General features: G+C 42.5%; 1 protein-coding gene across 4 annotated transcripts in view; it reads right to left on the bottom strand.

The window, feature by feature from the left end:
• The window catches only part of KHDRBS2 (KH RNA binding domain containing, signal transduction associated 2), a 1,516,682-nt gene that overhangs the window by 1,140,901 nt on the left and 350,088 nt on the right, over positions 1-25,693 (bottom strand). For 3 of the 4 annotated variants that reach the window (XR_011203853.1, XR_011203854.1, XM_069235755.1), the window contains exon 3: positions 23,610-23,737. Coding sequence is in view for 2 of the 4 variants with exons in the window: in XM_069235755.1 (XP_069091856.1) it covers positions 23,610-23,737 (128 nt within the window). In the remaining 2 variants the exon portion in view is untranslated. The remainder of the gene's footprint in view (positions 1-23,609; positions 23,738-25,693) is intronic. The other variant, XM_069235756.1, reaches the window with a different exon arrangement.

Here is a 25,693-nt window from a genome sequence, read left to right as displayed (position 1 = left end):
ACAAACCTTCCAGAACTCGACAGACTCTCCCTCAACCTCCCACAAAGAAATCACATCACACCACACTTAAGAGTGCAATACCGGCTCCTGATATACAAACTTGTTGAATTCAAACTCCCCACACAAACATTGAAGGTACAGCACATCTCAGGCCCCACCTACCTGAACAGTCGCATCCCCTTCCACCAGCCACCTAGACACCTTCACTCTGTAGGCTCCTCCTTGCACACATCCCATGCACTCAGAAAAAGGAACAGGAGAACAGGCATTCTTGTACATTGACTTTAAGGCATGGAACAACCTCCCACTTCACATCAGAGCCACCTTCTCTCTTCTTGAGTTTCACAAGAAGCTGAAGACCTGGCTTTTCAATTAACCAACCAATTACAGGCATGACTAGGCACACACACCTGCTTACCATCAGGATAACATCATGGGAAATAGTGCGCTGTGCAAATTTACATCACATATGTGACAGTGTGGAGGCTAGAAAACTTGTTTTTGATAGCTTTCAAAAAGCAAGACACCAAAGGAAAACCTTTTGCTTCTGTGTTGTAACTAGAGCAGCAAAGGAAGATGACCCTGCAGAAATTGACCTAGGAAAATAGCATTAGCGTCTGTGTCTTCCATATGTTTCTGGGCTTTGTTTTGCAAATTTTTGTAGCAAGCAGGAGACCCTCTCCTCACTTCATAACACATTATTGTTGATAAAGTTATATAATGTATCAGTATAGGGGTGGAGTCAGAAACGTGGACCAGTTGCTGAGTAAAGATGCTGGATGATTGTGTTCTGATTGCTGACCAACTACATCATAAGGTATGTGAGTAAATTATACATAACCTGGTATAATTTAGGTTTAGTAAACTAATACAGCCATATATGTTTGATGGCAGGCAATGTTTAGACACTCTGGGTAGGCAATAAACCCATAGATTAGTGTGAGAATGTGGTTTATTAGTTGGGGTGGATTGGTGTGCACCACATTTAGTAAAGTCATTTTCTTGTTAGATCCAGTCAAAATGTTTCAGTAATTTAAACCTGAGCTCAACCCCTGGTAGCTATGGCACATGTCAGGCATAATTCACTTAATGAAAATGTGTAATGAATTTAGCTTTGTTTAAAAAGTTAAAAAGTAGAAAAAACACAATAGAATCCCTTTCTAAGATATAAATAGGGAAAATGTAATGAAAAGAATGCTAAAACAACAAAACTCCAATAAGAGGAAATAGAGATATAATTTTAAACATTTTTTTTAAACATTTAGGTGACAGGAGCGCCAAGATATGTAAAGCATCTATAATAAGCAATGGTCGTGATACACCGGCACCTAGGTGCGATTTGATGCTGGCCACAGATATACAAAGTAGATTGGATCTGATTGGGCCTGGAGGTAGGGAAGTTTGAAAAAATGTCCAAGTGCCAATCTGAAAAAAGACTTTGTCATTTTTCTGAGGAAAAACTCTTCTCCAAATGAGAAAAAACAGAAATTCCATCCAATGCCATGGAACTGCCAGTTAGATACTTTTTGCGGATAGTCCCCTTGAAGCTCTGGAGCAAAATGTTTTGAAAAAGTTGCTAAACATTTTTTAGTGTCCAAACAAAAAAACAGAGTATAGTTTCGATGCCCTCAGGACCCATGGGATAGCACTTACAGACTCTCAGGGTGTCAGGCAGAGGGCAACAGCAAAATCCAATACAGTGCCATTCTCCACTGGGCAGCTGAGATTCTTCAAAGGAATATTCTCCTAAGATTTTTTATGTTCCTGGAGCCACCCAGTGGATCAGTCAAATGATCCTGGGAGATCTTTCTGTTCTTCGATTTCAAGTGGAAGCGAGTCCTTCCTGTTTAGATCCTTTTCACAGGTCACAGATACCAAGATTAGCAGATTCAGTTTGTCTGGAATGCTATTGCAAGTCCAGTAGTTTTCTGAGAAAGGCTGGGTGAGGATCCAGCTTTGTAGGGTTCATTGTCCTGTGGGTGAGGGACACATAAGATACTCCTATCTCCTCTCCTACCAATGGAATGAAGGTTCCCGGGCCATGTCCTACCTATGTTTGCAGTAGTTTCTGTTTCCTTTACTGCAAACAGGCCCAAAATGCAATGTGCCAGAGCAAATCCAAGATGGCCAAAGTCTTCAGCCAAACTAAACATGGGCTTTGATGTAGTGGCGTGAATGGGGGTGCACTATAGTAATCTTAGGCCCAGATTTAATGAAAGTGGTGCTTCACTTCTTGTGTGCAAGAAAAGTGAAGCGCTACTTTTCTTGCGGCACCCTGTGCCCCCCTAATGCCACCATGTGTGCACTGTATTTCAGATACGGCACACCATGGCGGTATTAGGAGCAATGGCGTCAACATTTTTTCAGCTATTGTGGCGCTGTGCTCCACTATCTTCAAAAGTTCTGATGATAGTGGAGCAAAGTGCAAGGAGGCCCATTGATTCCAATGGGTTTGTCCTTTTAACACCAAAAATGGCTACATGAAATCTTGTAGATTTTATTGTGCCATTTTTTCGGGCCTCCTTGCACTGGAATACACCCTTGGCATAAATTATTCATGGCGCATGCATAATGTTGTGCAAAGGGTCGCAAAGTGGCACAATGCTGCATTGTGCCACTTTGTCAATATGGTGCAGTGATTTTGCAAGCCTAATGCCACATTAGCATAAAGAATTATGCTAATGTGGCGCTCGGCCTTCTTAAATTTGGGGCTTAGTGTCCTCACACATTAAACACTAAAATCTAGAGTTATGGCAGGCAATGTATCTACAACAAACTCAGAGGCAAAAGTCTGGTAAGTGAAAAGTAGGGGTCCTTCAACAACCAAAGAGGCAATACACAAAATTATCCTGTCATCCTGTTTGCTGCCTTTTAAAAGAGCACAACTGTTACATGCACTTCAACCACACCTGTCATAAAGTATTCAGCACTGGGATGTCAACAGGAGGAGAACAACCTCTACCCTGCATATTCTATTGAGCTAATAGAAGTGGGTGGAATTTCTCACTTTTTTAACACCTTATTTAGGCTCAGTACTGGCTGAGAGTAGCTGGATAGGGAATGTTTTTCCTTAATATTTAGTGAAAATCCAACTTCACCATTAGGTTGGATTTTTAAAAAGTAGTATACCTAATGCTTTCATTATTTGTCTAGCTGGTCACTTTCCAAAGTTAGCAGTATTGCTATATTAATTGGCATTCAGGTTTTCTACATAGGATAGCAAGGCCTGCCACAGTGAAAATAGCTGTTTGGCGCCTTGTCACTGTAAAGACAGGGCAACATTACGTCTCTACATGTCCTGCTTTTTCATACCATGCACCTTGTAGGCTACAAGGCTTACATTGAGGTAACCTACTAGTATTTAAAAGGCGGGGTTACCTGTTTTAAATGGTTATTTTAACAAGTAACACAGCAGGTATAACACTGCAGCTGTCAGACGGTATGTAAACCTGAAACTAACTTTTCCTTTGCAATACTAGTGGATGGCACAATGAGGGCTGCAGTTCACTGGTAACATTTAACTTAGGTGTTTTGGGTATATGTCTGCACCATGTGCTATGGTCGTATATAGAAAAGTTAAACACGTTAATCAGGGATTAGACAAATTCTACATGTTTATTTGGTCAGAGCAAATACAATGGGGACAAGACAGCAGTGCCCCACAGTCTTACAACTATAAATAAAATGCGCGAAAAAGGGGGGCGTTCAATCAAAAAGGTTAGAGTTAGAAATAAAAAAGTGCCGCCATCAGTATTGCAAGCAGGGCCTTGGCAAACGGCCCAGTGCTTTGATTTATCAAACGGCCAGAACCTGTAGTAAAAGGAGCAATTGTAATAGCAACAGGTGAGGTTTCAAAGCTTAGAACAGGTGCAAAAGGTGGTATTTGAATATATAAGTGGTCCCTCCACCAGATTGCAAATGGCAATGTCTGGCCTAGAGGTCTGATGGAGCCATGTCTCTGTAATGAAGATGAGATCAGCATTGAGGTCACATATTTATTGCTGACTTGAAAGCCAAACTAAAATAAGAATCATAAACTTAAAGAAAAATTAAAACAGTAAACTTAAATAATCATCAAACTGGAGCCAGTAAGTGGTTCAGTGTATGTATACACACAATGTACAACAATAAGCAGGTGATTTGGGGGTCAACGCATCTGAAGAATCTGTCAGCCACAAGAGCACTGGTCATGCTAAGCCAAGACTTACACCTACCAAGGTCATACAACATTCACAGGGGCATTGCTTTGTCAGTAAGATATGGGGGGGAAAGGAGAGTTTGAACCTCAAATTTCCCAACTAAAAAAGCAGTGGGCGGAGGGGTAAGATGACCAACATTTGGGATGAACTGTTCCCATGAGTAATAGGATGAGTACTGATTTACATTAGGTGGGGTTCTGTCTAGGGGGTCACAGTGGGTGGGCAGCAGCAAATTAAAAGGGGGCGGCCATGCCATGAGTCTGGCTTGGTTGTAAGAGACCACGTGGGAGCCAAGCCATGAAAACGTTTGACATGTATATTGTGTAACAAATATAATGTAAAAATGTGACAGTATCTTCAAAGCTCAAAAAAGTGTATTTCTTTCACCTTAGTGCAGATTATATCACTACATAGACAGACATGTATGAAAAGTTATTAAACATGAACTTAGAAACATTAATAACATTAATGGCTCACCGCCATTAACAATGCCATTAGTGAAGCAAGAGCAAAGTCAGTGACATGTAAACCTGAAATGTGGTCTAAAGTCTTGTACATTATAGTCTATTAAATGGAATATAAAAGGTGCTTACAAAGTTCACATGCTAAAAGCTCTCACATATGTTATGATAAAGAAAAATGAGGCTGTGTGAAAGAAATTGTTTGTCTGGGATCACACAATTTGAACAAGCAGAGAAGCCAGTATGGATTCCAAGTTATTTGGGGCCATATGTACCAACGCATTTTCCTATAGACACAGAATGGGTAAAACCCTTTGCTACATCTGGCCCTTGGTCCCACAGTTTGAGATTCAGACACCAAATGTGTATCTCTTTCTGTCTTCCTCCACTTTTACGTCAAATGTCACTGTTTTGTCTTTTATTCATGGTGGGAACTCTGGTACAGACATGTCAGACTAGACTCTGGGCCTCAGACCCAACCACAAAGTCAAGAATTCATTTATTTGGGGGTGTCACACCCCAAACACCAACCTTGATACTACCCCCTGAACCTTTAGCACCCCCCAGAAAGACAACCTCAATTAAGAGTTAAAAATAGTCAAGAGGCTTTTCATTGCATGTGTCATTCAATTGTCATTATATGTGTTTGTCCTGCTTATCCTATTTCCTGTACCATTGTGATATTTATATATTGCATTTTTATTTTTTCAGTCTAATTGTGTTTGGACTGTTACATTCTTTATTGGTTTGAGTGTATTTCTTTTTCATTTGTTGTTTCACACATAATACTAAATACATATCTTTGTGAAGGTTTTCATTTACAATATTAAAGGATAACCTTAGGGAATACTTTTGTTTACCAATATGAGTACTTCTGTATAAGCTCAGTGAGCTTGGGCATGGCTCTCGTCAGTTCGGTGACCTCTCACCACAAGAGCCTTTCCGTACGTTTTACTGCAATTGTACTTATAACCTTTTGGGAAGGAAACACATATATACTGAGTGAAAGTAGGTGTGAGTGTACACATGTCAAATGAAGGGTGTGTTGTTAGAGATTACACGCTTTCCTCGTTCGGTAATTGTTGTATGTTGTGAATGAGCAAAACTAGGGCCATGACATATTAATTCCTTGCTGTAAAATGTTGATTGAAAAGTACGTTTGTGACCAGTAAATATTTTTAGGAACTGACCTATGTATTAATAGGTTGGGCTTTAAAAATCTGTGTCATAGTGGGTCAAAATGCGACCAAGCTCATAAATATTAATGGGGTAGAAAACGATTTGCGACTTATTGCCATTAGATGCCATCACATGGTGATATGCTTGGGTCAGCATACCACTATGCCTGTGATTGCAAATGAATAAAGTAACTTTAAAAAAAAAAGAAAGCAGCACATTTTTCTTAAAAAGAACAATTCACCTTTTTTTCAGTTTGTTTGAAAGTTTGTAGTGGTCTATAACTTTTCAATGGGCTAAGATCAATATATTTTGTCCTAAAGAGTTGATACATATTGATAGCAATCACTATTTTGAAGGAGACTGACAACATGCCCGTAGGAAAGTACCCTCTTTTTGGCATGGTTACCCTCCCTTTTTGCCTGCTATCAGTGTGTTTTGAGTGTGTTCACTGGGATCCTGCTAACCAGGACCCCAGTGACTGTGCTCTCTCCCTCTAAATTTGATTGTTTGGGACATCACACACCCCACATTAAGCATACTGGTGCCCCCATATAAGTCCCTAGTATATGGTACCCAGGTACCCAGGGCATTGCGGCACCAGGGATTCTCCATGGCTACAGCATGTATTATGCCACCCCTGGGAGCCCATGTAAAATATGTCTGCAGGCCTGCCATTTCAGCCTGCATATAAAGATGCATGTACCCTTTCACTACAGGTTACTGCATCAGGTCAATGTAAGTCACCCATATGGTAGGCCCTCGAAGCCCGTAGGGCCTGGTGCAGTTATCTGTGTGTGAGGGAACCCCTGCATGAGCTGAGATGCCCCTATGAACTCCAGCTCCATTTTCCTGGACTTCGTAAGTGTGGAGAAGCCATAGTGTACTACCTGTGTCCAGCTACATAATGGTAACTCCGAACCTGGGCATATCTGATATCAAACATGTAGGGATCATACCCCAATACTGTTGCCAGTATTGGTTGTATAATTCCATGCACTCTGGGGGCTCCTTAGAGAAACCCCAGCTTTGTTCCTACCAGTTTGCAGGTTTTCCCAGGCAGCTAGCACTGCTGTCATCCTACAGACAGGTTTCTGCCCTTCTGCTGCTTAACCAGCTCAAGCCCACAAAGGCAGAACAAAGTATTTCCTTTGGGAGAGGGCGGCAACACCCTCTCTCTCTGGAAATAGTGCTAGATTGTTTGGGAGGGGTAGCCTTCCCAAGCTACTGCTATGCTTTGAAGGGCACATTTGGGGGCATATTTATACTCTGTTTGCGCCAAATGTGCGTCAAACATTTTGACGCACATTCGGTGCAAACCTTGCCCCATATTTAAACTATGACGCCCGACCCAGCTGATTCATTTTGTGTGAGTCATTTTTTGGATGCGGGAAACCGCCTTGCGTTAATGACATGCAAGGTAGGCGTTCCCGTCCAAAAAATGACTTTAAGGCCTAAGCTCCTTATTTATACTCCTGCGTCATTTTGACCCACAGGAGGGGGTGGGCCTTAAAAAACGACGCACATCAGGCTGTGCGCCGTTTTTTAACGCCTGGGTGAGGGCAGGCGCTAAGGGACCTGTGGGCTCAGTTCCATGGTCTCAGACAGAAGTTCCCTGGGCATGGCCATTGGGCAAGGGGGCATGACTCCTGTCTTTGCTAAGACAGGAGTCATTTCAAGGGGGGTTGTGCGTTAAAAAATGGCGCAAGTCCGGTTTGAGCTATGATTTTTTACTCAAACCTGACTTGCACCATTTTTTGCCGCACAACCCCCACTTTCCCCTACGCCGGCGCTGCCTGGTTTGAGTCTTTCTTTTTAACTCTGACCAGCCCGCAGCGCTGGCTAACGTCAATCCTTAAATAAGGTGCCCGCATGGCACGTAGGAATGACGTTATCCGGTGGCAATTTTTTTTACCCAAACCAGCGCCATGGGCCTTGGTGCCCTACATGCATAAAGCTGTTTGCACCATTCCAGGGACTCCTGGCCCCTGCTCTGGTGCGAAACTGGACAATGGAAAGGGGAGTAACCAGTCCCCTGTCCATCATCAACCCAGGGTGGTGCCCAGAGCTCCTCCAGGTGGCCACTTGATTCTGCCATCTTAAATCCAAGATGGGCAGAGGCCTCTGGGAGCATCTGAGTGGCCAGGACAGGCAGGCAGGTGACATCACAGCCCCCTCCTGATAGGTAGTCACCCATATAGGTGAGCAGTCCCCCTTTCTGGGCTATTTAGAGTCTTCCTCTTGGGTGGCTCCTCAGATTAAACGTGCAAGATTCCAGCAGGATTCCTCTGCAACGTTTGCTTCACATTCTAGATACTGGAACTGCAACTGGACCTTTCAGGAACTCACAATCTGCATACACAGCGATGACTCTGCTTGCAACATTGTTTCCATGGCTCACTGCAGCAATTGCAATATTTCCCCAACTGTGCATCCTCTGTGGGTGACAAGTGTTCTGTCTGCACAAGAAGCAAGAAGGAATCTCCCTTGGAGTGAGGGTGTCACCCCCCTGCATCCACAGACACCAACTGCAATGACGACCGGCTGCGTGGATTTCCTTACCTCCAGAACTGCATAGATCTTGCATTATGGGTGGTAGTCTTAAGTCGTCCACATGGTCCTCTCTGCCAGGTTCCAACTTTGGAGATTGTAAGTCCTTGCCTCTCCACGAAGGACAGTACCCCTGTGCACCACATCTCTTGCAGCTACAAAGGCTTGTTGGCACGTGTAGTCTCAGCCCCCAGAACTCCTTCCTGCGATGCTCATCCCTCTGTGTGCTTCTCCTGCAATGTGGGTCACCTTATAGGTATGCTATGTGTGTCTCACCTCAACTCATGGGCTCGCCTGTGCTTCACATTTCTTCTTCCACTTCATTTGCCTTTGCCAAGGCTTGCTTTTCCACACCAATGACCAACTGCAATCATTCTTCTGGCGTGGGACGTTGATTGCATAACTTCAGGAACTCTTCAGCTGCTCCAGTGCTCCAGTGCTGACTGTCTTTGTCCCCCATCGACCTGGTCCTGCATCCACAGACGGGTGGGTAGTGACTGCTGCCACCACCGGACACTCCGACATGAACTGGACTCCCCCTCCTTTACAGGTCTTCCTTGTTCAGGATCCACCTTTGGTTTCTTGTAGTCTTGTCTGGGTCTTGCATTATCCATTTCTGAAGTCCTTTTGGTGGGATTGGGGAGACCCAGGTACGTACCTCTCTTCTCCTGGTCACTGGGGGGCACCTTGGTACTTATCTTTTGGGGTTCCTAGTTCCTCGAGCTTCCCTCTACAAATTCACTTTCTTGGATGGAGGCCCGAGTTTTGCATTCCACTTTCTTAGTATATGGTTTGGCCCCCCCATGGCCTTCAGTATGTACTATTGCTTTCACTGTTTGTCTATTGCCTTTTATGCTAACCACTAACTCCTAATGTGCACAAAATAGTGTGTTTACTTACCTTCAGTTGGGGTATTGCCTATATAGTATTTTGGTATTTGTTTTACCATAATAAAGTACCTTAATTTTTGTAACACTATGTGGTTCTTTCGTGTGTGTGAGTGCTGTGTGACTACAGTGTTATTGCATAAGCATTCCATGTACCAAGATAAGTCTTGGCTACTCATCCACAGCTACCTCTAGAGAGCCTGGCTTCCTAGACACTGACTACACCTCACTAATAGGGGATACTGATCCGGGTATAAGGTGATAACACCATAGGTGCTCACCACACACCAGGCAGGGTTCCTACAATGCCCTTTCCAAATACTGATTTCAAAACCAATTCAGAAGTTGGTAAACAGTTATTGACTCCTAAAATGGGTCTAGTACTTTTCTAAAAAGGAGTTTTTCTGTCACACACTCAAAATCAGAGTCCTTGTGACTGAGAAACTGCTTTTTAGATCCAACTCATAATAAATAGAGGTTTGTAAGGAAATATGTACAATGGCCCACGGTTACGTTAATAAGATTTTACACATTTAGGCCCATATTTAAGAAATGTTAGCACCGCCTTTACGCCATTTTTTAAATGCAAAACCATCGCTAACCTACCGCCATATTTATATTTTAAAGCTAGACCCATCTAGCGACAAAATTCTAGCCTTAATGTCATTTTTTGGAAGTGTCACCCAACCTTGTGTAGTTTAACGACAATGAGAGGCAAGGTAGGCGTTCCCTCCTAAAAAATGATGATAGGTCGCTAGAGAAATATTTATGAGCCAGGTGATAAAATGCGAGTGCCCAGGAAAAATGGTGCTAACACTGGCTTGAGTCAAAAATGTTATGCCTGGTCAGACCAGGTGTTAAAGTGACATTAGGCACAGTTACATAGGGAAACAGATTGCAAACACCTTGGAGTCCACCATGTTGTCATTATTTTGGGCACCGAGAGGCCCACCCCAAACCCCAGCATCACCACCACCAACACTGAAGGGTCACTGCAAGTGGGGGAGCCCATCCTCCAAAAGTATACATCCTTGACTATTGTGTGTCACTGGGGACCTCTTAAATGGGACCCCCTGGCTGGCACTGATGCTGTTTAGGTTGTCATGGGGACACTGGTGACAGATTGTTATATTATAGGCCTGAGTCTCTTACCTGTAGAATGAGGTATAGTGTTCAAATAAAGCAATGTTAGGAGTTTGCGATAGAGCTGGGCTGGGGTTTGAGGCATGGGTTTCTTACATGAGCTTTTTACCGACCCTATTGAGAGACATTTGAGTGACTGGAAGAGGAGGAGTTTACAGAAATGTCTATGTAGAGAGGAACCTTTGCACTTGGTGGACTGGGTCACAATTATTAAATACTTCATGCTGCTTCAGCCCTGCAAAATCTACTACTTTCCCAACATCACCTGTTTCTCCCCTCAAAAATACTCTGGATGGAAAAATAAATTGTCCCAAAAGCTTTGCTTCATTGCTAAATAATTGGCCAAGAAAGGAGTGTATTAGTAGTCCTATGGCAAGTAATACCTCTCTTATCTAGCCCAACGTGCAACCTTCCAAAGTATTCCAATGTGCATTTTTCAAAGCTTACCTATTATTATTGTTGCTTTGGCCAGTCCATTGAGCAATCACACATACTTATGATGGCAACACCAAATGAAACACAATATCAAGTGCAACACACAAAACTAAAAATATTGGTAATGGCATGGAAATCAAGTGTAAAAACTATAAAACCTACTCGTAAAACATTGTTATACACCTTTTTGGGTACATAATATGTAACTGTGTACTGAAGACACATGTCTTTGAGCATGCTGTGAGTATTTTTAAGAAACTACAGTGGGTCAAGTCTGCATATGATTACTCCTAGAATTCAAGTATTACTATTAATTACATAGTGTGGAACATTACATACAAGAGGAATTTGGGGGTTATATAACATTCTGTGGATGTCTCATCACCACCCAAGGGTAGCAGCTGGGATACGCTCCACTGTAAGGTGACCCCATGCCATACTCAAACTACCTGCCTGGCTGAGATCTCTGTGCTTTCAAACAGCTGCAACCATGGTGGCTCCTCTGAAGGCCCTGTAAATCTGTTGAGGAGCTGCCATGTGGGTCATTCTGTTTGGGACTGGCTTTTTCAGGGACAGGCCTATTCTGGCATTTCTAGCAGGAAAATAGTACATCAGATCGGCCATGCTATAAACAAAGCAGCCTGTCTGAGGTACTTAAACTAATGCCCAGTGTCCTCTGAGCCGAAGGTCTACAGTTCCTACTAGTAGACACAGCATGACTTACACTGAATAAACCTCAAAATAGAGTGAGCACGTTGTCAGTTTGGTCAACATGATACTACAAAGCAGTATCCTCTCAACCAAAAACTAAATAATCCCTTTATTCATCCAATACAGAGATAATATAAAAGAGAAAAATACTAGGCATCACATCTACCAACCGTCTGCATCTGTTGCTCTCCATTTTAAGCAGGAATGAATCAAGAATTGAAACCTGTCTTTTATGAGCATAAATGAAGTACTAAGGAACATATACAAATGTTAATTAGACAGTATGCTCACAGAAGTAATTTAACAGAAGACCCCATTCAGGATAACACTCAGTGGAGGCAAGTGTTCGTCAGAACAGGAAGATTGACATTCAAGGATAAGATGAACCACAAAGACACTAATATGCATGTTGCAAGCTTCATAAAGGGGCGAGGCCCCTATTAAAGGTATACAATTTAAAAGAAGGCAAAATTATATCTACAGGCCCAAAGAGAAGATGCATTAGAATTAATCAAGAGAGCAAAAGAGGTTGAGGCAACCATTATAATGTTGAAAATTCATATTCATAGACTCATCAGGATATAAGAGCTACAAATAATTTTTTCCTAAAAAACTGAGACCAAGATTTACTATGATTTTGCTTTGGGGTTGTGTCCCTTTTGTGAGCAGCATTCACACGAAATTATTTATGAAACCGTCAAAGCCACTTTGCATATTTTTGCTTTGCTTGGTTTAGTAAATACAAAGTAGCGCAACACAGTGCACGGCATTGCCTTATTTACTTTGCGTTGAGTAGGTATTACATGGGGAAAGCATGGGCGTTTCCGTGAATCTTTTGCTGCAAACCCAGACTTTTAAAGAATTGTAAACCTGGGTATGCTCCAAAATGGTGTGACTTGTCAACACATGCATAAAGAGGAGAAATATGGTTAATTTTCCTCATTACTTTCTCTTTTCTCTTTTCATGCTGACCTGCCACCTGCTGCCTTCCTTGGCTGGGTAAGAAGAACTGGACCCACTAAACTTGAACCCAGAACTAGCGTGACTCCAAGGGCTTGCTGGCTTGCCTCCTGTTCTTATGAAGTTTCAAGGACACAAGACTACCAACTCATAACCTCCAGCCCTTGTACTTTGCTTGCTGCAAGTCCCTGCCACATGGTGCCAAACCAGTCCTTGGCTGGGTATAAAGTGCTGTTCCAGTTCAAAATGCACACATCGACGCAGTGGTCTGCCTGGAACCGGCACATCTCTATCGAAGCCGATGCATTGCCGCTGACACCAGTACATAGCTGCTGCTGCAGGAATCGGGAACACTGCTTTGCCAACTGCGCAATGCATCACCTCCATTCCTGTCGTATCTCTGAATTTGTGCAGCTCAGAGCCAATGCATCGCCTTTATCTTTGGAAGTGATACCAGTGCATCACCTCCTTTGCTCCTCCTATCTGGCTCTCTACGTCAACACATCACAGTCAGCCTGGCTTTTCAAATTTGCCTTGGTGTAGCGCGACCAGCTAGCATCGGTTGATGCTTTGTAATTCAGAGCAACACAACTAAGTTTTAAAAATTCATATATCGAGCTCTACCAGATGGATTTTTGTCTTTTTGGTCCTTTTTTGTTCATTAGCTTAATATCTATTTTTATAACCTAGTGTGGTATCTTTTTGTGTGGTGTTTTAACTGTTTACTGTTTTAAGTGTTGCACAAGTCCTTCACACATTGCCTCCTAAGTTAAGCCTGACTGCTCTGTGACAAGTTACCATGTGAGCATAGGTAAAATTTAGGGTGTATGTGTGTGTGTGACTTACCCTGACTCGGATTGTGGTTCTTGCTTGGACAGGGTGCATACCTCTGCCAATCAGAAACCCAATTTCTAACAAAGGCCCTCTCCTAGTATACAAGGGTGGCAGAGCTGACACTGAACAACGGCAATGGCCCAATCGATGCATAGCCACACACCTCACTCAGGGAATCCATATACAGGGCTTCCCACTGAACCACACTCCCTCCAACACTTTCCTCTCTCTCACAGGACACACTGGTCTTGGCAAGCAGGCAGGTGATTGTACCTTAGGCTCCAGGTCTGGTTATCTTGGTGTCCTGAGTGATGTCCCTTCACCCAGCAGGGAATTTAGTCAAAGGCAGAAGTCTTGCAGAGCTTCCCCTTCTCACACAGTCCATCTGCTTACTGTCCTTTTCCAGACACCAAATGTCATTTAGGTACTGGATTGTTTAACTTTTTTGTTGTGGCTCTGCTTCTTTTGAAGTGGGCTGTTGGAAAGTGGATTATTGGTAAGGGCTAGTAGGTACCTACACTTAGCAATGGGCCACAGACCCCCACTAGGTCCAGTCAAGGTTGCATCAAATTAATCCTTGCTCAACCTTTGGAAGCTTGGCCCACGAGCAGTTAGGCTTACCTTAGGAGACAGGTGTATAAAGCATTTAATATCAACAAAACAGTAAATAAGTAAAACACAAAACAATAAAAATCCAACACCAATTTATAAAAATAGGAAATATTTTAATCTTTAAAATGACACCAAAATGACAAACATCCAATGTAGGGAACCAGAGATATTCATTTTTAACGTTTCCAAGTTAAACTAGCGCTTAGAAGTAAATAGCGCTCAAAGGATAAAAAAAGGTTGCATTGAATAGGGACAAAGTCCAGAGTTCAAGCCACCCACGATGTAACACTGTTACACTTACTTTCAGACGTGTTGCTTGATTCAGGAAAGTGGTCCACAGCAAAAGCCAAGGGTTCAGAGGCTCTGGTTTGCCCCTTGGGGTCTAGAACTCCATCTCCCACAATGCACCTTTTCAACTTATAGAGCTGTTTACAACAGTTGCTCCAATCATCCCCAAACTTTTGGATATTCTTCCAGAGGTCCATTTTGGGTCCTTGAAGTGTCCACAAACTTGATCCAAAGTTCCAGAAGCTCTGAGCTGCTCCTTGGGACTACTATTCCCAGAATGCAACTCAAATGGTCACTGGACACTGGTCAGCGGGGTTGTTCTAGCAGGACTTGATGAAGGGGACTCTGGTCAGCACCTTTGTACCTGTAGCTTACAGGGATTCAACCCCTGGACTTGCAGAAGCTAGGCAAAGTCATTTTCTTGGTGAAGCCCAAAGTGTGCAGTTGGTGCAGTCCTTGTGAGTACAGCTCTTCAGGTGCAGGCCAGGGGTCCAACAGTGCAGTCCTTATTCTCCAGTAACTTCTTCTAGCAGGGATCTGAATTGTGGGGCAGTTCTGCCATATGTATCCTTGCTCCTGGGGTGGTAAGCAGAGGGGTGCTCCGGTCTAATGAGGTGCTGGCCACCACCCTCTGGAGTGACCAATCCCTGTGAAGTGTGGTAAAAATCAATGCCAGCAAGCAACATTCTGGCATTGGCATCTAAAAATCCAAAAAAATCATCCTTGGAGGTTAGAGCTGGCTGAGTCCACCCTATGGTGTGGCTAAGTCTCACATAACACACCCTTTCCAATCCCTCTCCTAATCCAATCAGTGGGGCTCCCATCTGTCTGGGGGAGCAGGAAATGGGGGAGGTCCAGTTTCTATCTCAAGTGGCTTTCTTTCCTTTGAAAACCATTTTAGCTACTGTTCCCTCATCCTGCTCTGCCATCTGCTGCAGCAGTTCTCTGCCAGATGCTTCTTTTGTCTCAACCCAGGCCACTTCACTCCTCATTAAAGTAGCCTGGCTCATGCTGCCAGAGGCTGGCCAATGAGGAAAGTGCGCTAAAGTTCTAAAACTCTTTCTGTTTGTTAGTTATATTATTACATTATATGATTGGCAAGCTGTTGGATGTATTATAACATTTAATTTGATACCAAACCTGATGTATTTAGCTAATGTCTATTGAAAATAAGACATTATTATTTAAAATGAAGCCTCCCAATGTTATCCGATAGAGCCCATTGGCTGCAATGTGGAAAAATGAACGTGGCTGTTTTTCCCTCACAAGGGCTTACAAAACATATTTTATAACGTCTCTGCTTATATTTAGACTGCACCCAACTCTTGGGGCACCTAGGGCAGACCTTAGGGGTGACGTATATGTAAAAATAGTGTAGTTGGAGACTTTGGAAGTACTTTTAATTCCAAACACGAATTTAGGGTTCATTTTAACTTAAAAGCAGCCAGCAAGGCAGACCTGCCTTTACAATGACACACCACAGTAGTGCACCTATGGGTGCACTAATTATACTGGGGTCCCTAGATATACATGCCCTACCAGGTACTAGGGACTTGCAGATAGGTTGTCAGAGCCAATAATAATAAGGTCTAATTTGGAAATACCAATCTAAACAGAGCACTGGCCCTGGGACCGGTTAGCAGTGCCCAGGGCACAGTCAGAGTCAGAAAACATCAGTATCAGCTAAAAATGAGGGCAAAAATTGAGGGGGCTTCTGCAATCAACTCAGTTTTCCCACAAGGACACTTCTCCTTTTCGTCTTGCTTCATGAAAGAGGTCTATCACACCAGGAAAAACTCTGAGGCTGATTGTCTACAACATAATTCATGAGAGTGACCAGTTTTCACACCTGGACGTCAGCCATTGTGATATGTGCATCAAATGGTTAATCCGAGATCACCAGGACTACACTTTATGAATCTCTTGTCGTCCCCATCTTTCTTCCTGAGATATGCCCGGGCCCCTTCCTTGTGATCTATCACTGAATCAAAGAGCAGTCTTTTGAGATGTAAAGAGAGTCCCTTCTTTCCCTCCAGTGTGTCTCCACACAGGAAGGCAGCAATACACAAATCTATCAGGGAAATGCCTGTCCTCCTCATGTCTTCAATTGTCAGATCTGGGCTTCCCAAAATGGAACCCAGGCTCACCATCCAATGTACCATTGCAGGCACACTACTCAGTGTAAATTCACACCTTGGGGCAGATTTATCAAAATGTTGTCTTGCTCTTGAACCACACAAGTAACTCAAGGGCAACAAAAACCCCACATGATACTTAGAAGTCAACCAAGGCCAGCTTACGTGGCCTTGCGGTGTTCAGCCAATCTGGAGTAAAGCAAGGCAGTGCAAGTCGATGCCTTGTGTTTCTCTGCCCCAGTGTGGAGCGAGGGTGTTCACACGCGCTACTCATGGATTTAGCATCAGTGGTAGACCTGAGGATGCCTCAAACTGCTACACCTTCCCAGTAGAGGCATAACAAGGAGGAATATCTTTATCTCAATTTTTCCTCTTTCTACGTGTGCTGCATTCTGCAGCATACATAGAAAGAGGAACATCCTCAGATGATTATTTCTGTGCAGTAATGTGTTCTTGCACAATAACAATCCTGCCTGCATCTCAGGCACCCTTGCACTATGGTGAAAAGGAGCCGGTTTTAGACCTAGTGAGCGAAAAGTGCACCAGTGCAAAGAAAGTGCAGGAATGCACCATATCTTGATAGACAGTACATTCTTGCTGCATTCAAAATGATGAATGTGGCCCCTTGGGTCCAACACTGTTACCTCTATTTAATGTACCCTTACATATACACAAGCATGCAGTATACACACTCAATGTGCGCACACTGTTCAGTATTGTAGCTTTTCTATCTTTAACCAGGGTCTATTATTCATAAACACACGCACTGTGTGTGCTGCACAACACTTCACCCTTCATGTATTGTACTACACTCAGACGCACATACTCAGCACATGCTGTTCATGTGCATTTACTGCATAGCACTACATCTCTCATGTAATGTATTACTCTCATTCATACACACATCCAGCGCATGTGCTAACCACACACATATTTCGCATTACTTCTCCATCCATGTACTTATCCCTTACAAAAGCACTCATACAACTAATTCAGAGGCACTACTCCTGCCCTGCGCAGCACTCCACATCTACCTGTTGGAGGCCAAGGTAGAGTTAAGCACACAGCAGCAGAACTTTTAAAAGGGTGATTGAGCCTGTAGGTGACACTCTAATGAAACTAGGTAAAAACTTTCTGTTCATTACTACTAATCACCATACGGTATGCTGCCACCACTGAACTCGTGCTCCTTAACTCATGGTGAAGGCAGTAGATTTCCACCACAATGAGGGTAAAGCTTTTGGTGCCCCTCCTGGTTCAACAAGACCACAGTCTGTGACAGACCTATGTCATTGTGGACATGCATGATCCATGTTCGCTTATGACAAAAAATCAGCATTAGGCATCACACAACAGTACAGTTGGGCACTTAAGGGAGAGGTCCACATCTTTACCATGCAGAGGACTTTTCAGTCGCAAAATAAAACACAACTCTTTATTGGCAAACTCATATCAGTGAGAGGATATATCTGGGAGATTCCGGTGTCATAGAATTAATCATATATTGCACCTTTTTAAAGTAGTGATTCTGAATGAGAGCATCTGTAGTCAATATGTTGCTTATTATAGGTTTAGAATATAAAATAAGGTCATCCCTGTACAAAGTAACTTTTCTCTAAAATAAGTTGTCATCTGTTTTGTATAAAATGAGTCCTAATTTTAAGTTTTCACATTTGTTATTCTCCAGCTAGCTGTAAGGCAGCTGCTTTTTGTTAATCCCTTCTGTGCCATGGACATAACTGTTACGTCCTCGGACACAGCACTGCTGGGCCAAGGACGAAACTCTTACGTCCAGAGGCTGAACTACAGGGAGAGCACTACCGCTTCACCTTTGGGCCACCCACCCACAGCCCCCGGCAGGAATGACAGTGGAAGCGCTTCCGCTGCCACCCCTGTGACATCTGATGACGTCACTGCGACCTGCTTTGGTTCCCTCTAAATTTCTACAAGTTTTTGGCACTGCCCTGTCACAGGCACTTTGCCCACCTACACAAGTGAGGTGCCATTTTTAGCAGGATTTTTTTAGCTAAATTCTGGGTAAGAAAAAACTGAGGATCCATGCAACTCATACCTCCCTGGAGTCCTCGGGTGTCTATTTTTCAGAAATGACTGGGTTTGATAGGTTTCTCTAGATGGCTGCCAAGCCCAGGACCAAAAACCCAGGTGCCCCCCTTTCAAAATCAGGTAGTTTCGTAATAGATGATTTTGATGTGTCCATGTTGTGTTTTGGGCCCTTCCCTGTCGCGGGCACTAGGCCTATCCACACAAGTGAGGTATACTTTTTATCGGGAGACTTTGTGAATGCTGGGTGGAAGGACGTTTGTGGCTCCCCTCAGATTACAGAACTTTGCATCGCTGAAATGTAAGGAAAATTAGTTTTTTTTAGATACATTTTGAGGTTTGCAAAGGATTCTGAGTGGCAGAACTTGGTGAAAGCCCCACAAGTCACCCTATTCTGGATTTCCCTAGGTGTCTAGTTTCCAAAAATGTACAGGTGTGCTAGCTTTCCATAGGTGCCAGCTGAGCTAGAGGACAAAATCCACAGCTAGGCACTTTGCAAAAAACACATCTGTTTTATTGGAATGTGTGATGTGTCCACGTTGTGTTTTGGGGCTTTTCCTGTAGCGGCACTAGGCCTATCCACACAAGTGCGGTGCCATTGTTATCAGTAGTCTTGGGGAAATGCTGGGTGGAAGGAAGTTTTTGGTTCCCCTCAGATTCCAGAACTTTGCAGCACCGAAATGTGAGGAAAAAGTGTTTTTGGACAAATTATGAGGTTTACAAATGATTCTGGGTAACAGAGCCCAATGAGAGCCCCATAAGTTCCCCCATCCTGGGTACCCCTGGATGTATAGGTTTGCTAGGTTTCCTTAGGTGCCGGCTGAGCTAGAGGCCAAAATCCACAGCTTGCCACTTTGCAAAAAACACATCCGTTTTCATTGGAAAAATGTGATATGTCCATGTTGCGTTTTGAGGCACTTCCTGTCACGGACACTAGGCCTAACCACAAAAGGGAGGCATCATTTTTATGGGGAGACTTGGAGGAATACAGAATAGAAGAACACGTGTTTTTGCTAAATATCTTTCTCTACATTGCTGCCTTCCAAAACAGTGTGTAAGAAAGAAGTCATTTTGAGAAATGCCCTGTAATTCACATTCTAATATGGGGACCCCCTTATTCAGAGATGTGCAAGTAACCATTGCTTCTAAACTCCATACCTTGTGCCCATTTTGGAAATACATAGGCTTCATTGATACCTATTTGTCACTCTTTGTACCAAATAAATCAATGTATACCCTGTAAACAATGAAAACCCATTACAAGGTGCAGCTCATTTATTGGCTCCTGGTACCTTGGGTTCTTGAAGAACCTACAAGCTCTATATATCCCCACAAACAGAAGGGTCCAGTAAACATAACAGTATATTGCTTTCAAAACTCAACTCAGTTTCAATATTTTATTATTTCAACTGTTACTTTCTATAGGAAAACCTCGAAGGATCTGCACAATTGACCCCTTGCTGAGTTCAGAATTGTATCTCCTTTAGGAAATGTTTAGCTGTCCAGGATCCATCATTGGTGTCACACTCATTTCAGTCACTAATTAGATTGAGGCTGAAAGCACAAAAAATTGTAAAAATGGGGTATGTCCCAGTAAAATGAAAAAACTGTGTTGAAAAATTTGGTTTTCTGATTCAAGTTTACCTGTTCCTGAAAAAACAGATGCTTTCCCCCGCAGCACTTTTTTCCCATTTCCCCACCCAAAAAAAAACCAACTAATTTTAGCTGTATTTTGGCTAATTTTGCAGTCTCCTCCAGGGACACCCACAAACTCAGGGACCCTTTAGAATCCTCAGGATTGTGGAAAAAAAGGACACAAATTTGGCATGGATAGCTTATGTGGACGAAAATGTATGGGGTCCTAAGCAAAATTACCCCAAATAGCCAAAAACGGCTTGGCACAGGAGGGAAAAGGCCTGGCAGCAAAGGGGTTAAAGAACTAATTACAATGAGCTAAAATATGTTTTACACAAGAAATTGGCACCTTTAATTTGATGGCAAACCCAAGTAGCTAACCACAAGAGTTTTAGTGGCATATGTATACTTTGTTTGCGCCAAATGTGCGTAAAACGTTTTGACACACATTCGGCGCAAACCTTGCACCATATTTATACTATGTCGCCCGATCCCACGAAAGTCAAAACTCCTCCATGTGCGTCATTTTCTTGATGCGGGAAACCGCCTTGCGTTAATGACATGCAAGGTAGGCGTTCCCGTCCCAAAAATGACTTTAAGGCCTGTGCGCCTTATTTATACTCCTGCGTCATTTTGAGGCACAGGAGAGGGGGGGGGGGCTTAAAAAACTGTGCCCAGCCTGCTGTGCGCTGTTTTTTAACACCTGGGTAAGGGCAGGCGTTAAGGGACCTGTGGGCTCATGTCCATGGTCTCTGACCATGGAAGCAGTCCACAGGTGCCCTTCCCTGCCCCTAGGGACACCCCCTGACATCCCCACCCACCCCTGGAGGACACCCATGGATGGGGGGACCCATCCCAGGTAAGTTGAAGTACGAATTTTTTAACGTTTTTTTAGTGGCATGGGGGGCCTAACGGGCCCCCCTACATGCCACCGTAACCAATGGCCGTGCCCAGGGGACTGGAGACCCCTGGGCATGGCCATTGGGCAGGGGGGCATGACTCCTGTCTTTGCTAAGACAGGAGTCATTTCCACGGGGGATGTGCGTCAAAAAATGGCGCAAGCCCGGTTTGAGCCATGATTTTTTACTCTAACCTGACTTGCACCATTTTTTGATGCACACCTCCCATTTTCCCCTACGCCGGCGCTGCCTGGTTAGAGGCTAACGTCAATCCATAAATAAGGCGCCCATCTGGCGCGTTGGAATAGCGTTAGCCGGCAGTAATTTTTTTGACCCAAGCCAGCGCTGGTTTGCGTCAAAAAGTATAAATATGGGCCTCAGTGTTTTAGAGTTTTGCAAGAGCAGAACATGTCTATAGCTTTGCCATTTGAATCACCTTAATGTTCGTTTAAAAAACATATTTTTCGTTTTTGCACTTACCTTTAACAAAGAATAATGGGGGTTATTACAACTTTGGAGGAGGTGTTAATCCGTCCCAAATGTGACGGATATACCACCAGCCGTATTACGAGTTCCATAGGATATAATGGACTCGTAATACGGCTGGTGGTATATCCGTCACTTTACCGTCACTTTTGGGACGGATTAACACCTCCTCCAAAGTTGTAATAACCCCCAATGTGTCCTAGAATATTTAAAGGAAGCAAAAAATAATGCTAACTCATTTTGCACAACTGCTTGTATTAGGAATGAGTCAAACAGATTTCTCCAAGTCCTGTTGTATAGTGATATTTTTAACAGGTTAAAATGGAAGAAACTGATTCCAAATCCACTGCAGTAATATATGCTACCCCAGTTATCCTCGAAGTCATTCCACATGTGTAAACCTTCTTAACAAAGAATCCAAATCTATTCCATGAATACACTTTTTATCTTATGTTGCAACTTAATTGATGTGAAATGAACACATTGACTTTGCCTCATATTTGAACCAAACTTTAACCTTGTAATAGCAGAGAATTTTGTATTATCTCGTGTAAGGTCTTATTTGTTAATCACAGCACAAATCCATGTTCTTCATCCTTGATGAAACTTTAATTTGAAAAAAAATATGGTATGCACTATTTATTGTTAAACAGGTTGCAACAATTATTGGAAGTGGGGTTATTTCATTGTTGGCACCTGTGCAATTGGTTTTGTTAAATTTGGCAACTTGATCTAGAGACTACATCAACTTTGTAATACTGCATTCCAGAGACGATACGCTCCTGTGAGTTTATCATGATGCCATTTTCTGTGTTGTGCCAGCCTAGAATGGGTCTATGAATTCTTTTTGGAATCTTGAGGGCCCACATTAACTCCGTATATTTCCGAGTTAATGTACGTTTTCTGACAGCAGAGCTCAGAAGCACGTCACTAATTGTCTCTTTGTACTTCCGAGCTATGCTGTTAGAAAAACATGCACTAACTCAGAGATATTTCAATGTGGTGTATGTGCTCAGGGAACTAACCAGAGAATTAAAATGCCCCTACTTTGAGCTAAAGCGCTAATCTGCCTTCACCAATCTAAACCTTTTGTTCTTAACAACATCATTTATTTCACCTGAACCTAAAGTATTGCAAGGTTTTAACTCCATTTTTTTTTGCACATGTGTTATTATTTCTACCATAATTGAGCAGGACTATTGCATTAAAGATTCCAGTACATAGGATTACAGTTCTGATCTCACAATGCCTGCTACCAAAGCCAGCAGCTGAGGTGAAAGGCTGGTCAGGTAGCGGAGCAACTGTTTAAAGCAACAAAAATGAAATATTGCTTTTCTTTCTTCTGCTCTATTTTTCTAGCTTACAGTGACTGGCAAAAAGAGCATGTTTATTTTTTGCATTTTGTTAGATAATTATAGAAAATATGGAATATTTCTAAAGTTGTCTACATATTCCATGCTACTGCAGTTTTTTGTAAAAATAAAAACAACTCACTTGTATTTAACTGTTTCTAATATCTTTTTTCAACAAATATCTAACAGGTTTTTCCTTCATGCATGGCTCATGCAGAGCCATGCATGAAGGATTTAAGGGGTTTGTGGCAAAGATGATAGTGTGACCATATATTAAATGGGATAAAGTACCCAATGCCATATTTGCTGCGGATATTGTAAGTCACCTCGGAATTCCATAACCTAATAAAGGAACTTGGCTGTCGGCCTCATTCCTCTGTATGCTTATTGAACTTCTTGGTGACGTGCAATATCCCTATAATGTACAGCAGGGAATACATTATCTCATATCATTTTTGCCAAGTTTAGAATTGATTGAAGTTGAGTAGCAAGAATAATACTCTTTCAAAAATAAAAAGAAAGAATACATATTATTATACTTGATATACCTTCCAGCTGCAAGTATCTTTTGCACAAATGATCACATAAATGATCACATAGTAACTGCAAATTCACAAGATCATCAAGATGAAAAGAGTTTGGGCTTGAATAAAATATAATTGGGTCATAATTTTTAGAATGCTTTTTAAGCTTTTCAATTAATAATAACCTCAATATACCAGCCCTTACAGTTCATTGGTTACAACCAAAAAAATCAATAATGCAGGATATGTTATTTACTTTACCTTTGGATACTGTTTGACTGGGATTAATACCCTTTCAGAAAGCTTTATATTTTTATTGCTGATTATATCCAGGTATTTCTTTTCATCGTCATCTTCTTTCTCATCAGAATCCTGAAATTTCTGGACTTCTTGAAATAGCAGTGTAAAGGGAAAAAGAAAAACTGTAAATTAGCTGCAATTTCTTTGACAGATACAGTTATACATTCATTAGACATTGTTCTTATGGATAAGCTATTAGGTTCTAAAAATAACCAAAACAGGTTGACAACGGAATGTATGCCATTCTGTAACTTTGTTAAACTTTGCTTTATATTTTGTTTATATATTTGTTCAATCAGTGTGTAAGACAGCAGTGCTTCAAAATGAAATATTGTAGAAAACATCACAAATTTAGATACTGATGCTGGATTTACAAAGCTTGCTTCAGGCAGTAAAAGCAGCAAATATTTTTAAGATGTCAGCTTTTGAAATATGTAATAAAAAATTCTATGAAGGCTTTTGGCACAATATGTCATTTTCCCCAATACTTGTCTGTGAGGGTGACAAGCCCACAGAATGCATCTTTGATGCATTCTGTATTAAAAACATTGGAGTACAATTATTATACGTTCATAGAACGCAGGGCAGCAAGCAAAGTTTGTTCACTGTGTTGCGTGAATAGGAGAGAGCTAACCAGCAGGTCTACTATCATATGATACTTTCAGTCCTCTCCCTGTGCTGGCACACTTGAGGCTGCCTAGCACCAATGCAGGCACATTTGCACCATTGTCCAACGGTGCACGTGTTACAGGCAGGATTGTGTTTGTTCAGGAAGGGATACCTTCTTGCACAAAAAACAATCCTTAGATGCATATTCTTCCTATGTCTGCTACAGAATGCAGTGGCACACGTGTTAGGCCTGTCAACGTTGTCAAGTCTTCCCTCAAACTTTTTGCATGCTTGCATTACATTTTTGCTGATTCTTTTTGTTAGATATAGGACACTGAGTACTTTACAACTGCCCTAAAACACGGTTTGATTGATGTACCCACATCTGGCACACTTAATTTATCTGTAAGTACCTAGTGCCATGAACTACATCTGCCCAGGCCCTCTAAATTAAATGCTACTAGTGGGTCTGCAGTACTGCCTGTGCCACCCACTCAAGTAGCCCTGAAACATATCTCAGGCCTGTCTTTGCAGAACCTGTGTGCGCAGTTTACACTGTCATGTCGAATTGGCATGTAAAACCTTTTGCCAAGCCTTAAACTTACCTTTTATTATAAATGTGTACCCTTTGGTAGGCTCTAGGTAGTCCACAGGACAGGATGTTATGTAACTAAATGCTAGGACATTTCATTCTAAGTTTTATATGTCCTGGTAGTGAAAAAGTCCCCAAAGTTTTCTCACTACTGTGAGGTGTACCACTCTCATAGGTTAACATAGGGGGTTACTTATTATTACATTTAATACGCTGTAATCCCTAAATGAGAAGAAATAAGCATGCCATGTTTAATACATATGACATTGTGATGGCAAATCCTCTTTAATGGTAGAGTTGGAATTATGATTACAAAGTGGGTTTCTCTTGCTGCTGTTATTATAAGACTTGAGGCAGCGTCCCCACATCCTAAACAAAAACAAAAGGTGGCAGGGTAAGCATACCCTGCTCCCCAGACTAGGGAGGAGAATCCCAAATAGTCCCATGGAAGTTTAAAGGTTTCCAGGTTTATGAGCCCTGCAGATTACAGGAACTCCCACATCCACACCCCAATGTCTGTGGTTTCATCATGGAATCCAACTACTGAGAAAGCCTTGGTTAAATCCACTTTCTTAGCCTGTAGACTCTATTCCACTTTTGAGAACTACAGTTGTGGACCCATGTGGAGCAGGTGCCCAGGCTCTGCTCCCCACTTACGAGAACTGTTCCTCTGACCAGTCATGCCCCTTTCAGACCCAACTCCACACTCCTGTTGCTGATCTCCTCACTCATCCAAGTACCCTGCATAGACAGAAGTAAAGTCAGAGGCCGATCCTTCTCCCTACTCACGGTGAAGTCCTGGAAAGACCTCCCTCTACATAGCAGGACCTCCATGTCACTGCTA

This window comes from Pleurodeles waltl, chromosome 5, assembly GCF_031143425.1.
Source record: "Pleurodeles waltl isolate 20211129_DDA chromosome 5, aPleWal1.hap1.20221129, whole genome shotgun sequence".
Lineage (NCBI taxonomy): Eukaryota > Metazoa > Chordata > Amphibia > Caudata > Salamandridae > Pleurodeles > Pleurodeles waltl.
The sequence above is the reverse complement of the archived record's forward strand: the minus strand, read 5'-3'. Positions and strand labels throughout refer to the sequence as shown.